The sequence below is a fragment of the Ruditapes philippinarum genome, unplaced genomic scaffold, assembly GCF_026571515.1.
Source record: "Ruditapes philippinarum isolate M1 unplaced genomic scaffold, ASM2657151v2 ctg8344_1_1_1_1, whole genome shotgun sequence".
Classification (NCBI taxonomy): domain Eukaryota; kingdom Metazoa; phylum Mollusca; class Bivalvia; order Venerida; family Veneridae; genus Ruditapes; species Ruditapes philippinarum.
The window spans coordinates 6687-23022 of NW_026866622.1; the positions used below are offsets into that span (position 1 = coordinate 6687).

At 32.7% G+C, this 16336-nt stretch overlaps 1 protein-coding gene across 1 annotated transcript; it reads right to left on the reverse strand.

Moving 5' to 3' along the window:
* Positions 1 to 6495: 6495 nt before the first annotated feature.
* LOC132733099 (trans-1,2-dihydrobenzene-1,2-diol dehydrogenase-like) lies at positions 6496 to 16336 on the reverse strand. Its single transcript, XM_060719694.1, has 8 exons — positions 16150 to 16336; positions 15079 to 15172; positions 12738 to 12849; positions 11158 to 11321; positions 9660 to 9906; positions 8699 to 8826; positions 7538 to 7682; positions 6496 to 6584 (listed from the first exon to the last, which is right to left on the reverse strand). Exons 2-8 carry the CDS (start codon positions 15169 to 15171, stop codon positions 6496 to 6498), a joined length of 978 nt encoding a protein of 325 aa, XP_060575677.1. The 5' UTR covers position 15172; positions 16150 to 16336.

The window sequence follows — 16336 nt, forward strand, 5'->3', positions numbered from 1 at the left end:
TAGCTATTAAAATAGACACATCTTCTCTACCAATGGTCAATTTTGATTTCATAGGTTATGTAATTTATTCCATGCTATATCTGCTTCTAATGAAAATAAGAAACTGTAAACACACGCCTATTTTACGCAACAGATTTAGCGACGTTCGTGGCCGAGTGTTAAAGGTCGTTGACATAATTGGCTTCTTTCATGTGAGGAAGTTTTAATCCAACTACCATACGGAACGCCGATGGTTCTATTCGAGTGTCCGTTCGTGCAATAAATCATGCTTGGAGGGGCACCTTTATAATCTCTTCTTCTAAACAGTAAAGCTGACAAAATTACCTTGTAACTGTTACAGTGTTAATTGATGAACGTAACCCTTAGGGTTCACTTGAATAAATACTTTAATGTTTTGTGTATCATGGCACGGATTTATATAAATCCGTGATCATGGTTGCGATGTTCTTCAAAATTTAAATAACCAGAATTTGAATTGCTGTATTGTCATTCTGATATCTTCATTGCCATACTAATATTACAATTGTCATTTTCTGATATATTAATTGGTATTCTGATATCTTCATTGCCATTCTAATATCACCATTGTCATTCTGAGGTCTTCATTGTCACTCTGATATCTTCATTATTATTCTAATATCTTCATTGTTATTCTGATATCTCCATTGCCATTCTAATATCACCATTGTCATGTTGATATCTTCATTGTCATTCGTCTTCATTCTCATTCTGATATTATTATTATCATTCTGACATCTTATTGGCATTCTGATATATTCATTGTTATTCTGATTTATTTACTGTCATTCTGATATTATTATTATTACGCGGGTATCCCGGCCCATTATCAGTATAATAATGAATAATTAGTATTTGTATGAACATAAAAATGTATAATCAATATGACACAAAAGTGTCATTCTGATACTTTCCTTATCATTCTGATATTTTCCTCATTATTCCGATATCTTTAATATCATTCTGATAACTTCATGGTCATTCTGATATCTCCATTGTCATTCGGACACTTTCATTGTCATTCTAATCTCAATATTGTCATTTTGATATTTTCATTTATCATTCTGATATCTTCATTAACATTTTGATATCTTTATTATCATTTTGATTTCTTCATTGTTTTTCTGATATTTTCCTTATCATTCTGATAACTTTACTTTCAAACTGATATCTTCATTGTCACTCTGATTTCTTCATTGTCATTCTGATATCTTCATTGTCATTCTGATATTTTCATTTTTACTCTGGTATCCCCATGATCACTATAATATATTAATATCATTATAATTCTGAAATCATTATCATCATACATTTTTTATTTACACAAAATTCATTCAGCAGATCCTTCAAAAACTTTATGACTTTAAAAATAAGTATCGTTACCTGCCATTACCCGTTTTAGCAGCAAATACTTGTAATTAACACGAACAATTACAACTTGAAATTAAGAATAGAAAATAATTATTTACGATACATCTGCAAAAGTATGCTATAAGTTTTGCAGAACGCATACGGGGTTAATGATTCGTGGTCGGTTTCAGAAAATCTAAGAAAATACTATATATGCTCATCTTTTGGCAAAATACTTAAAAATACTTTTCTTGCCAGGTTTTTATGAACTATCGGAAATTCTTTACTCAACATGTCGATTTGGAACAAAAGATGCTCAAATTATATTGTGTGTTCGAAGCTGCATGCCCCTTCCTATAACATTGTTAAGTTGATCTAGGCTGTCTTTAAAAAAAAGCGCAATTTTTAATGGAACACTACGTTTTTAAACTAAATGTATTACTATTGTAATCCTTAGACTCTTTATTTACATTTTAAAAAAGAGACTGTACAGCAATAATCAGTTTATTAATCAAATCACAGAAAAGAAATATATTATAATTTCCTTTTCGGCACAGAGGTATGTGAAAACTCAAAAATTGTTTCCCCCAACAAAAATCAAGGACTTTAAAAAATATGAAAAAACCCTTTTTGTTTCTTACAATCTCAGGTTCGTCTGGGGCTTAAATTTTATTTTTCCAAATTATCAACCTGTCAAATTGTATAGGGATAACCCCTTTTAGTCCCTCCCCACTGTCCGTCACAAAAACAGTCAGATGACAAATGCAACTGGGGAAAATTAAAAGGGTTTAAACTACTCCAAGACTTGTCCACGGTTTTCAGTTAAATAATTTTTTTGGGTAATTTTTTGCCCCCAAAAAATTTTTACCTTTTTTTATTTCTTCCCATTTAACAACATCTACAACAAACCCTATAAGGGAACAAAAAATCCCTCCCTCCATTGGTTTTCATCACACACATGATATCACTGGGCGCTCTTAACTTTTCTTTGTATTTTTTTTTTTTGCATGGTCTCTAATAAAATTTAATAAATGGGGCAATGTAATTGAACTTTAAAACCTTTTCATTTTTTGCTTTTCAGTGATGGAAAGAAAAAAAAATTTTAATTTTAAGGGAGAAACATTAAACAACCCAATTTTCTTTTTTTCCAAAAAAATTTTTTTTTTTTGAACTTAAATTTTGCTGCAAAAGATTTTTTATTTCGTTCAAAAATTTAAAAAGGATTTTGTAAACTTGGTTGGGGGAATTTGCTCAAATGACTTTCGAGAAAACTATTTCTCAAAAATATAGATTAAAGAGATTGTAAATATATCATAATTATGTCCATGATGAGATTTTGGAAATAAAAACTAACACCCCGATTGGTTTATCTTAAAATAGCGGTTGATGTCTGTCCAAAGGAGTCCTACACCTCTGTTACTGGTCTTAATACCCTCGAGGACTGTTGTCCTAATGAATCGGGTGCTCAATGTCGACCTACGTGCCAATCTGGATATGAAAAAGCGTCAACAACTCTAGCATATGTACATTGCAAAAATGGAAAATGGAATGTCACACTAGATAGTGTTTGTAAAGGTATCTTATTAATTTCAATATCAAGCGATTGGTGCTCAGTTTTACAACCACCTGTTTGTAATTATAATGATCAAATTGAACTAACAAGCTTAATTAACAACGGACTTAAAGACATAGAGACATTAAAAGTTACAATAAAACGACATTTTTTTAATTACCTCAAAAAGAAAATTGCATGAAACTAAACAGATAATGCAGTTTATATCACCATTTGCTTTAATTTTTGAAAAGTATTTCAGAGCAGTTTCAGACCACGTTTACTGCATAATTTTGCCACATATTGTTTTAGTATTTATTTACATTTAGTTTTATTCATAATGTTTTTCTTATTAATAATGTTTTATTATCTCCAATTGATGACAGTATTCTATGTAAAAGAAATATACTTATATGGTACTTTAGATTATTTTGTATTATTTGTAACGTTCCTGCAGAGGAGGATGGCAAGCAATCTTATGTGATCTACATAATCATTGGTGTTGGAGTTGTTGTGCTACTTGTTATTGTTGGGGTTGCCGCTGTGTTTTTGTGTCGCCGTAGAAATAAAAGGTTTGTTCAGTCATGCCAGTTTGACATGGTTCCATTACAGTGCATATTTTTACAAAAACATATTGTTTTACATAGCCTTATTTTGTAGCATATACACAATTCAGTTGATGTGGTCGTGATTGAACACCGTATATTGAACACTGTATAAAGTCATTGTAAGCTTTGATATACATTGATTTGTTTCAAATTAACAGAAGTTAAGATTTGTTATACTTAATTCGTTTTGTAATTTGAACTTTAACTACCAATTGCTTATGTGGGGGAATAATATTTTGAAAATTCTACAATCAAATAAGCAGTGATATAAAATCTGTGTAGGTCTGTAGGCTTGTCTATGGTCTTTACCTACGGCAACGGCAAGATAATATCTTCTCTATATCGTTTTGTCTATATTTTATTGTGTAATTTCTCTGACCGAGACAAAATATCCACACGAAAATGGGTGGCATGCTCGGAATTGTCAAAAATTGACATTGTCTTAGTGTATGGGTTCTAGTACAAATGATACAATATGTGTATTCTCATTCTTTTTGTACAAAGTATACATGTATTCTATGAAGCAAAACATACAAAAGTTATGTACAAAAGTTAACGCCTTATCAGGTACTGCAAATCTTCTGAGTGTCGATTTATTGTAGTGTTTTACACAAGCAAGTGATTGGTCTTCAATGAAAAGTTGTTTAATGACTATTTTTACACTTTGAATTATAATTACCAAATACAAAATGTGTATGCATCAAATTATTTCAGAAAGCAAAACGGAACAGGTCATAGTAATGTTCAAGGCAATCCTTATACATACGAGACGTATGGTCGTAACGGTGGATATGCAACAGCCGATGGTATACTTAGTCCGGACCCCCCACCGTATGTTTGATGTTAACTGTTTAACAAAGTAGAATAAGTAAAAGACTCCAGAATGATAAACATTTAGAATTTGTAAGTTTTGTTACATACATATTAGTAACATGACATATTTTTGTCTTTGTTTTACTGTCCAGTACTGCCTTCGAAAACACCTTTGATTTTACTTTTTATCACGATCTGTTTCATTTTTTTTTCTAGTTTTGTGTAATTTCTGCTAGTCAAATTCAATGGATACTTGAGAAAAAGTTATTCATTAGTTTATTGTTGACAACCAGCGGGACAGTATGTTTGATATCTTGAAAAAAAGGTAATTTGTGTCTGCTTCTGCACTTTAAAGGAAATGGCTTAATTTTACTTTCCGCATGTCTTTGTTGACGGATCAATGCACGGTTCTTTTTAATACCAAAGAAAGGTCCTAACTTGCAGTGCATTATTTTTACTTTTATATTTTCCTTACATTCCCAAAAGTTAGAGGATAACCAATTCTAAAATTAAAATTTATTTGATTCTACATAGTTTTATATAATTTATTTGACAAAACACCCAATTTTTTTTTTTTATTGAAGTATAAATTTAGTTCAGAAGATAGAATACCTCAGCTGGAAGTATATCATAATTTGAATGAGGCTGAAATGATAGGTGCTGATAAGGTAAACGTTGTCGAATATGATAACAACATGCAAGAAGAGAGAAGAGGTAGTTCAGTTAGTGGTAGAAATAGCAAATGGCCATCAGGTAAACATTTTGTGTTTTTGTTTTATTAACTATTTATTAACTATCAAGAACAAACTCATGAACAAACATCAAACTTTATAGGTTACCTTTGGCAGAATATAACCTTTAAGAACATGAAAGGCAACGTGTCCGGAATCCGTTCTCTCAGTGCTTGAATAGCCAATATGAACCTCATAAGCATACAGGTATCAGGGAATTATAAAATTGAATTGAGCGAATCTTGTGGTACATGGTTTAAGGCCCTGTTTTTTGGCCGCTAGTTCCACAAACAATACATAACGTAAGAAAAACCAATGTCGCCCCAGAGCAGTTTATCGCTTTATCCTCTTTGTTACATTCTTTTCCCATTTGTGTTGTGTTATACAAATTTTCGTCCTTAAAATTCTGATTGAATTATATGTAAATTTAACCAATTCAAACGTAAGCGCTTAAGATAAATTTTTTGTAAATGAGGCATTTTGTTTTAAACCAACAACAACATTTTTTTATAGAAAATGATGGTTTTTAACGGCAATTACAGAAAAAGACGTGAGTCATGAGGCCGCAACCGACTACTTCCCCGACTCCACCATATATAAACGGTTATCTAGTTCTACAGCAAATATGGTTCGTATTGACGTGGCTTCCGCGTTTAAGTCTATAAATTATTATGTTCGATCAGCAAGACCAGTGGTACAATATCATTACAGGGAACAGGCAAGTAAATAGCCCAGACTAAGCGGGGTTTTTTCAACAGTGACCCGTTGTTTAAAATGTTAAACATTTAAAGACTAACTGGCATGGAAAAATAATATATTAATGGAATTTTTTTTTTCTAAACAAAATTAATAAGAATCCTGATAAAATTTAATATGTATTCACAATTGGGTTGCATTTTGCTTACATAATAAGAATTAAGTTCTGAAATTAGATAAATTACTCTTTTTCACCCAAGGGTTGAATAGCAAAATTTTCGCCAAAAGTACAGGGCATTTCCAAATAAGGATTACAAAATTTTTTAAACAATGTGATCAAAAGGGGTCATATAGGTCAAGAAACGTAAGTTTTAAAATTTTCATGATTTTTAATTGCTGATATCAAAGACCGTTATCCCAAGAGGCCTGAACTCCCTGCAACAAATCCCCATCTGTATCTGAGCATAAAATTTAATTTAATTTTTTTTTGAACAAATATCCTGAAAAAGTGGCGCAATAAATTTGAAATATAAATATATTAACAGAAAAGAAAAAAAATATATACAATATATCTAAATTATCTTTCGTTGTTTATTTTTATTCCAATCATGGTAAACAGCATTAAACTCAATATCCACTAGCACGTGCACCTTGACCGGACAGATATGTAGGTACCTTCATATATCTTTAAGAGGAAGATAATAATCTAGTCAAAGTCAGGAATATTTCATTCCAATCTGTTTCCAGGGACCTCGTCCATTATCTGATGTACTATTTCAATCTCAGCATGGGTGTAGTTTTCACTTTCCATTACACCTGCAATAGACGTGTTGACTGATGACGTCACAAGTACTTTGCTACCAGAATTTGCAGCAGATATACTGATTAGCCAAAAACAACACCAATATTTACATACACAAATGAGATATGTTGGTCTTTAAACAAATTTCAAGAGCGCCAATTTTCAATATCTGATTCCGAAAACATAAAATGACATACTAGTATACTTACATTATTATACAGTCTACATGCCAGACTAAGACGACTTATTAAAAGTCTAAATTCAGGTTCTAATCATTCGCAACACGGTAAGTTTACATACGTTTATATATTGTATTATCGATTGACTTTATCCGAAGCAAACAATATTAATTTTCCATTCCTTGAAAATGTCCAATGATGTGAATTTTTTAATGACAAACGATAATTGTGTTAATACTTACCTAAGTTTTCATTCTTCCCCTTTTTCAGGAATAAACAAACCAGACATACGCACACATGCGCGCAATTTGAAAAAACTTACATTGCAATTTGTTCATATTGTTTTTATAATGCACTTTAAAAATCTGGAATTGATATACAAACTAAGTCTTCTTTACTTTTTCATTTTAATCATCAATTTTTCATTTTACCAAGTACACTGAATGTTAAAATAAAACCCGTTACAAACACACTCACATATGCAATGTTGAAACGATTTCGGGCACACTAAGGGCTAAGAATCAGCTTTCGGAAAACATAAAATTTTCTATTATTCATTTTCCCAAACACAAGCAAGGTTCAAATATATATCTGTTCGTATGAATTAATGAATCATATTTTTACCTTTCTCGGATATATTTATTGTTTTGATATAAACTTTACTTTTTCGGAGACACTGTTTCAAATTATCTTACCGGATACGAAATGGTATTAACGCTAACATTTTCGGCTACATTAATGGTTCAAATTTTGCTTTTTGCGAATACTTTAAATGAGTAAATTATTACCTTTTCGGATACATTCCCTGACTGCAGCAGCCTCGTATTGAAGTCCCGCACTATTTGTATGAAAATAATCCGCGTCTTTCAAGGGAAAAGCGGAAGTGCCTGAGACGCTAGTCATGCTCGTCGGGCAATGCATCGGAGCTTGAACCTTAAAATGAATTTATCCTGATCTTACCTCTATATAGACAAAATTATCGAATCTTAAAAATTTAAATAAATATAATTTGAGATTTAATTTGTATATACTTATTAATGGAGTTTAAACTGATAAATACATATTTTATTTATGGAGCTTTCAAATATCAATAAAAATAGATAAAGCTTTTTTTATATATGTATGAAAACAAAATCTCCCCCCCCCCTCCCCAAAGTTTAAAGTAAAGACAAGGGGAAGAACTCAAGAGGATGACAATTTCCTTTATGCGCTATTAATTCCCTTACTGTGGCACCGATTTTGATATTATGTGTTTGCTTCTTTTGCAAAATATGGGAAATGGCATACACAAACAAAAATATAATCGAACCTTAATATATAGAAATCGGAAATTTTACGATTAATTAACGTACGTAGAAGTGTCAGCTCTATGAACTCGGACCCGAAGTCGTAAATCATATACATGCATAATTTCAAGGCTAAAACTCTAAAAATTATCGAGGTAACATCACCAAACAGGACTTCATTCAAACAAATATATGTTTATACAGCAAATGCAAACACTGTCAAACTTATAAAAGCTCTTACCGAGTTAACTTCGCGTGAATTTCTACAAATTCACATCTGTCTACCGATTTCTGCTCCATGACGGCACAAAGATGAACATTTCTTCTAATTGGACGACGTATATCATAAATTTGCGACACAGAAACCATCATGGCTGGCAGGTCATAAAAAAATGAATTTGTAGAAATTTACGCGAATTTAACTCAAGAGGAGAATTTTCAATTTGACAGTGTTTGCATTCTCGCTGTTTGAACTAATAGCCCTCAATAATACAGATATGGTCAGATTACACGGACATGCTTGCCTAGTTATTTTCCTAGAAACTTAGCCAAGTCCCTATCACGTTTATATTTTACAGATTGTGAAACAATGGACTGGGAATTCAGTTCATGTTCAATTGCATTCGTCGTTGTGAAATGATAATACATAAATTCCCCCTTTACCTCAATGCGTCCTGTTTTTCCAAGGATAGAAGCCTTATTATCTCCCTTTCCAGCGTCCGTATGATACGTCAAATTGGCCATTGCTCCATTTTTATATTTCAGTATGATACATGCCGACTCATCAACATCTGAAATATTAAACAAAATTAATATGATTCTACTTCGTCAGGTCGCTTGAATATTATGTTGATCACATACTCGAGCCACATACTCGCTTATTATATTGCTGTTAAATTATAACACTTTCGACTAAATTCAATATTAAACGTACAATTAAACAATATCACTTATTATCACACAGTCGTGCCATTTTTCTTGAATCCGTTCAAACGGTATGGCACGACTTTTGACGTGAAATAATTTGACGTCGTAATTTAAATATAGCGGAAGCATACGTTTAACTTTATACATGTAGTTTAAGGGCGACAATGAAAAAACAAACTTTTTTTCAAAACGTGTAGCATCAGTTTCCATATGTTAGTATTTATATTGAACTATTTTGCTTTGCCTAGCAGAAGTAGAGAACATCGTATGTTTTTTATTTGTTTTTGTTTAATAAATATAATATATGTAGGTGTAATATATATTGCATGAGAATGATATTCTGATCAGACCCAACATACATGTTGTGTTGTTCTAATCAGGAAGTAGGATCAGTGAGAATACACATTTACGACACCAACGAGACGTGCGCAATCCTTCATAATAACACACTCTTTTATTTTTTCTTTCATTTAATACACCTGTAAAGATACTCTGAACAAAAAAACGAAGGTTATTGCTTAAACAAAAGACATATGAACATCAATAAAAATTCATGATGTCAACCCTCGAGCAATACAAGGCGTGCAATAATGAACATCCTTCCGTATGTATGCATTTTTTGGGTAGTTTATGGCCGTATTTAATCCAAAAACTGAAAGTATCCATTGTGTCAACAAAAATGATATTTTAACTTTACCCCCTCTCAAATTCCCGACTGCTGTAATACTTTGCGGCATTTCTTTGAAGACAAATACCGCAAACTGGATGACATAAATGCCTATATCAAGTGCTCCTCCTCCCCCAACTTTTATATCGCGTATTCGAGGAATATCTATTATAGGCACACAGAAGTTCGCCTGCACCAATCTTGGATCACCAATGGAGCCGGCATTCAACTCCTCACGTATCTTTTCGTATACCGGAAACCAGCGGCTCCAAACTCCCTGTAAGTGTATTATAGTAAATATCTTAATATATATCGAAACACGCTGGTTAGTTACACAGGAATAACACTACATGTACATCTAAAACGGTGTTTGATACGCAAATTTAAAATTGTTTGAATAATAAATCTATCTGGAAATAAAGAAAGAAAGAAAGAAAGAAAGAAAGAAAGAAAAAAAGAAAGAAAGAAAGAAAAAACAACAACTTTTAATTCTAGAATGGATCTGAAAGCGCAAAAAAATACAGGATGCAATAACCAGATGAATTAGAGGGTGATATTTATATCCTTTCTTTGAAGTGGTTCTCCTTATTTCGAAAAGCCTCATAAAGGAATATCTCGACTATTATCATTAATAACCTCAGACTTATCTCGGATTAAAAGTAGTTATAACACATGGTTTAAGATGTACACACAAAAACCAAGGGTGTAAATATTGATAACGAATATAAATATTTGATCTTCAATTAAAAATAAAGTATTATTTCGGTAAAGTTTGAAAATATGTCTGACAATCAAAATCACATTTAAAAATGTACAAATAAATACAAATCGTAATTAATGTCAACTGGCAGATAGATTGTACTTTCGATTTCTACAATCTTAATAATAGTATTGTTTCCATTTATATCTACAAATATACTTAACTCAGGGTGACTTTTACTAAATATATTGGTATAAATGTAGTCATCAATTCATAGCATTAAATTACTCTTTGTATGCTTGTTATTTTCTAAGCGTAAGACCAACAACCGTGTTCGGTCTGTATATTCTTACTATTGACGAGGTTCTTTTCCGAAATGTGTCGCAAGGGCCGAGTAGATGCGATTGTAAAGCCTCAAAGTCTTATCATGCCTTCACACGTAACAATAATGAGGTAACAGAGCATTACGTTACCATGATTCGATTTAATGACGAAATGAAATACAAGTATCGAAGACGCGAAATCACGATTCAAATATGGAAGACATAAACAGGTGATTCGGAGACGCGAAGACATGCTTTGAAGACGCAGTAACACGATTTGAAGACGTGAGAAATATGACTCGAAGACGTCAAACTACGATTCGAAGGCGCGGAGACACGAATGCAAGACGCGAAAATAAGACTCAAAGCACCATCATGGTGCGAGATTTTTATCACACTTTTGCTAAGCACTATTTCGCATCGTTTCATTGAACACATTACTCGAAAAACATGGTCCGAAATTGCAAAACCTTATAGAATTGTCCTTGCGAAATAAGTTACCTACTTCCACAAAAAGCACGTTTTTCTTTTTTGCTACATCCAGAACTTGTTTCACCTGCTTGTAATTCATTCCCATTGGCTTCTCACAGATCACGTGTTTGCCGGCTGACAACATTTTGATTGACAGCTCCGCGTGACTCGTGTGAACAGTACCGATGTAAACAACCTCTGAATAGAATAGATATGGATATATATAGAAAAGGGTCTCACATAAATTGCCATAATAAATATATATAACAATTTTTTTTTTCTAACAACGTCGGTCGCTACACACTTTAATAAAATCAATCCTTGTCTTAACGTTATGCCTGTAGAGATTGTTTCGGATAATATGGAACGCTTTTTAAAAAATCGTACTGGATTCGTTCCTTTTCTCGTAATGGTACGAATTCAAAAGTTTTGTACAATGTATAACTTTGTCATCTGTCAAGCATATTATTGGGCCGGTAAACATATAGTATGTTTTAAGATTTTTATGAGACTTTTTGTATCACATGTGTAGATCCATAAGTAGTATGCATGTAACAATGTTCTAATTTTGTTTTAATTGGACAAAGGTTTTATTTCATTGTTTCCGTGTTACGTTCCGTTTAACGTATTGTTTCCTGAAGAAGACAAAATGTCGAAAACCATTTTTGGTGAAAAATGTGATAACTGTTAATCACATAGCGACAAATGTGACAACGATCAATCATCTGGCGACAAATGTGAAAATAAGTAATCTAGAAATCAGTAATCATATAGCCACAATTGTGTTAATCATATGGCGACAAATGTGACAACGGTTAATCATATGGCGACAAATGTGATAACGGTTGATTATATGGCGACAAATGTGATAACGGTTGATTATATGGCGACAAATGTGATAACGGTTAATCATATGGCGACAAATGTGATAACGGTTGATTATATGGCGACAAATGTGATAACGGTTGATTATATGGCGACAAATGTGACAACGGTTTATCACATGGCGACAAATGTGATAACGGTTTATCATATGGCGACAAATGTGACGACGATTAATCATATGGCGACAAATATAACAGCGATTAATCAAGTAACCAGTAACCATAAGATCATATGGTGAAAAATGTAGCACCAGTTAACCCTTTCACTGCCATAGGGGCGGCTAATGCCGTCCCTGTTATTTTCGGCGTATTTGCCGTATGGACGGCTTTTGCCGTTTCTATAATTATAATAATAATAATAATAATAAATGAATAATAATAAATATAAAGAAAATTATACCATCGACAATAATTATTATTATACTAACAGATGGAAACATATATAATTATTATAATACTAATAACAAATAATAATAATTATATTAATTAATAATACAGTAATTTCTTAGAAAATCCACTGGCAGCGAAAGGGTTCATATGAGTTCAATGTAACACCAGTTAATCACCATTCAAATTGGACTTCGAATAGCACAAAGAATGACTTTTCATAGTGTTTTCATCTTTTGCATATATTTCTGCCTTAAGTGTTCTGCTGTTATGAGTTTAGTCCTCTGTAGAGGTCCTACCTCGTATAACGTTCTTGGATAGTGTTAAAAATTTAATTACATACCAACGTCCTTGTCGGAGGCAAGTTCATCGTAAGAGCCATAAGATTTCTTGAAATTGAACTTTTCCGCAAATGTTTGAGCCCTGGTAAGGTCCCTCGAGCCAACCGCAACAAACTATAATATTGTAATAGGGGTCGACATTATCATATGACCACAATAACGATTCAAAATTATAGATATTTATTTGCTATTAAGTTATTTCTCATTTTTATTCGTTTCCTTTCCAAAATTCTGCATGATTTTATAGATGTACACCACTCCAATGTACCATTGTTATCATAATCTATGCAGAATATACGTGAAAATGTTATCGTCACAGAGATAAAGAATGCATGGTTGATGTCGAAATCCGGTGAGCGAGAAAGTGAAATTAAGTGAGCCAAGATTCACTTTCGCAGCGAAGCAGATAAACCATTTCCATACCGACAACAACCATGTCATCGCATGACCCATTATATTCTGAGGATTTGAAAAATGTATAAATGTATAAAAGTACTATTTTTATGGTGGCTGAATTGTGCCATTCGTGTTTTCGCCCCGCTACCCTGCCAAGCGAAAAGTCAAGAATAAACACGATAAAAAGACAGGGATGCAGAGCAAGGGCGATATTAAGCGTGCTTTCGCTCCGGGCCCCGCCGTTTTATTTCTTAAATAAGACTCCACCCCGCGGTCCCATTAATTAGCGATTTTTCGCTCCGCGCCCCAGCCATTTTATCGCGGGATTGCGGGGCAAAAACACGAATGACAGACATCAGTCACATAGATTTTGCATGAACAGTTGAGTTTCTTTTTTGCACCTGGTATATACGAGTACAGGTTGTATATCAATAATTTGTATCATAGTTTGGAGACCTTTCTGTTGAAAATGAGTCAGGGTTAAATCGTATACATATACATGCACAGTGCGTTAACTGGAGTGCGGGTATTAGTTACCCGCACTCCAGAGAATGCCCATTGATTGGCTCATTTTTGCTGGGGTTTACATATTGTGACGGCAGAGAAAGGGAAAGCGACAGAAATATCATATTCAGATGTTTCGTTCATTGGTTCATTTTTGCCGGGGTTTCATATTGTGACAACAGGGAACGTGTTTTTATGTTTGACTATGATACAAAAGAGAAAGAACACCAAAACACTCGGCAGTCTGATAAATACTCGGGGGCTACGCCCCCTCGTACAAATCAGATAGCCTCGTGTTTCGGTGCTCTTTCTATTACATAGTCAGTAGCAGGATAAAAAATATTTCCTATCTAAATCTAAATCCATAATGTAATACATTTGTTAATGTATAGATACAAAATGGGTAAAATGTTTACAATCTTGATAATATAACATGATCTTGTGTATCTTGGAGTTACCTGAAGCTACGATGAAATCAATTTGTGTTTAGGGACAGTCATAAGGTAGATTAAGATGCTAGGGCAGTTTGCGGGCAAATACATCTTTGAAGCTATATTACACCATAAAATCAACTCTTTAATACATCACTTTTTATAACTCGAAAGGCATGGATTGAATCTAAGAGCTGAAGTATATATGAATGTAACAATGTACAAATTAGACATTAAAAAATATTGGAAGACATACGCACGCTTTTTCCCCAACCTCACCACCATTCAAGATGTTTATTAAATATAGTATTACAATCTGTCAGTTATGTCAACTCATATTATAATAATCAGAATAATACAGAATAATAATCCAGTTCGATGATATATCAGCTAAAACTTTTTCAAGTTTCGTTTCGCTTAAAAGTTTACTTTTCGCTTGCTTGGCATACTTTCTCTATTTCGATAATAAGCAGTAGCAGACGAAATATTTAACGTGTGATCACAGCCTATCTTTATAATCTGTACATTACATACTGAATTCCTTTCCTGCAGATTATCACACAAAACAAAACATTCATGTGCCCATGAAACTTAAAGCAGCATGCTCCTAGATGAGCCAAAATATTTTTAAAAAAGTCAACCTTGAGAAAAATGTACTAAGATTTCAAGAAAAAGTAAAAAACACATTAACAATCCTAAAAAGAATTAACATGGTGTATGCAATCAATGACTGACTGTACAGTATTTATCACACTATTTCTACTGCGTGACTAACGCACAAAGTCTGTTCTTGCATAGTCTGACCTTTTCTGGTTTTACTCGTAGATTTTAAATGTCGAGTTTTGTAGGTGCAAACTACTATCTTTGTTAACTTGACAATAACTTATGTTAACTTTTTATACAACTAAAAATTCTTAATGCAAATTAACTGCTATACTGTACAAGTTTATGGTTTAAAATTGTCACAACATGACGCATATTTAGAATGTGATTTACAAGTACTCCGAATTACCTCATGATCTTCCTTTGGTAAATTATCTTGTATAGCGAGGAAAAAATCCCATGATATCTTTCCTGGTCCAACACAGCCCCATTTTGTTGCCATTCTGTGGAAATAACGAAAAACAACAAAAGTTATAACAAGCAAGTCAGACACAATCCGTAATAAATTGAATATGTACAAGTATATATGTTTTAAACGCAGCGTTGGTGTGTAACTTTGAGACTATAAAAAGTGTTGAAGCATCACACTTAATACCGTTCTCCGGTCTATACCGGACAAGGCGCTTGAATGATTAAATGCTAAAATCTCACATTTCAACCCAACGGAATGAACTGAAAACGTCTAGTTCATCTCTTCAAACCGATTTATACACAAAAATGAATGAAAAATATAAGAATCCGGAAAAAGCGACATTTTGCTACTTTATGATTGTGATTTCTGCAAGCGTCTATAGGTACTGCTGCAACACTGTAGGGAGTTAAATCCTTAAAGGCACATTATGTTTCAAAAATTTATAATTTTTCGATCTTTTCAAAATGACAAGCATAAGTTTCATAACTTTGAAACAACGATTTTAGAGCACGGAAGATGTTTAAATAGCTTCTCCATAAAAGTAGCAAAATTTAAACAAAGTAGTATTTTAACTTCCATACACAATACTAAATCATTGAAAAAGTACTAATTGCAATAAGATTTAACAGAGCCAAAGATTGTTAAGGTAGTTGGCCAATGAGTTACATTTTGGAAACTATAACAGTACACCAACAATAAAAATAAAACTTTTGCGAACTAAAAATAAAAGTATTTTTGGTGCATAATGGGCCTTTAAATAAAAGCACTCACAATAAAGAGTGAATGTACATTGGTAGACATGTAGTGTAGATTTCCGTTTTCGAAATCTATGTATTTATTAAACAGGAAGTAAGCGACTATTAATTCAGCTATTAAGCGACCAAAATGAGTTTAAACCGTTACGCATCTATGCAGTTACATAATGTTTAATACAAATTACAAATAACTTTGATGTACTATTATGTTAAAATGTGTAAAAAAAAAATGATAATAGTAAAACTAACTTACATTTAAACCAGATTGTGAAAGGTATAATCCGATGGTTTGTTAAAAGTTGGAGATAAACTGTCAAACTAGGATGGGTTAACGACGAATTTTTGTTCTTGACATCAATTATAATCTAGCCAGGGTTGTAACTACGTTATAAGTCCCCTATCACATACTTAACGGCCAAGTTAACCCTTATCTGAGTGTA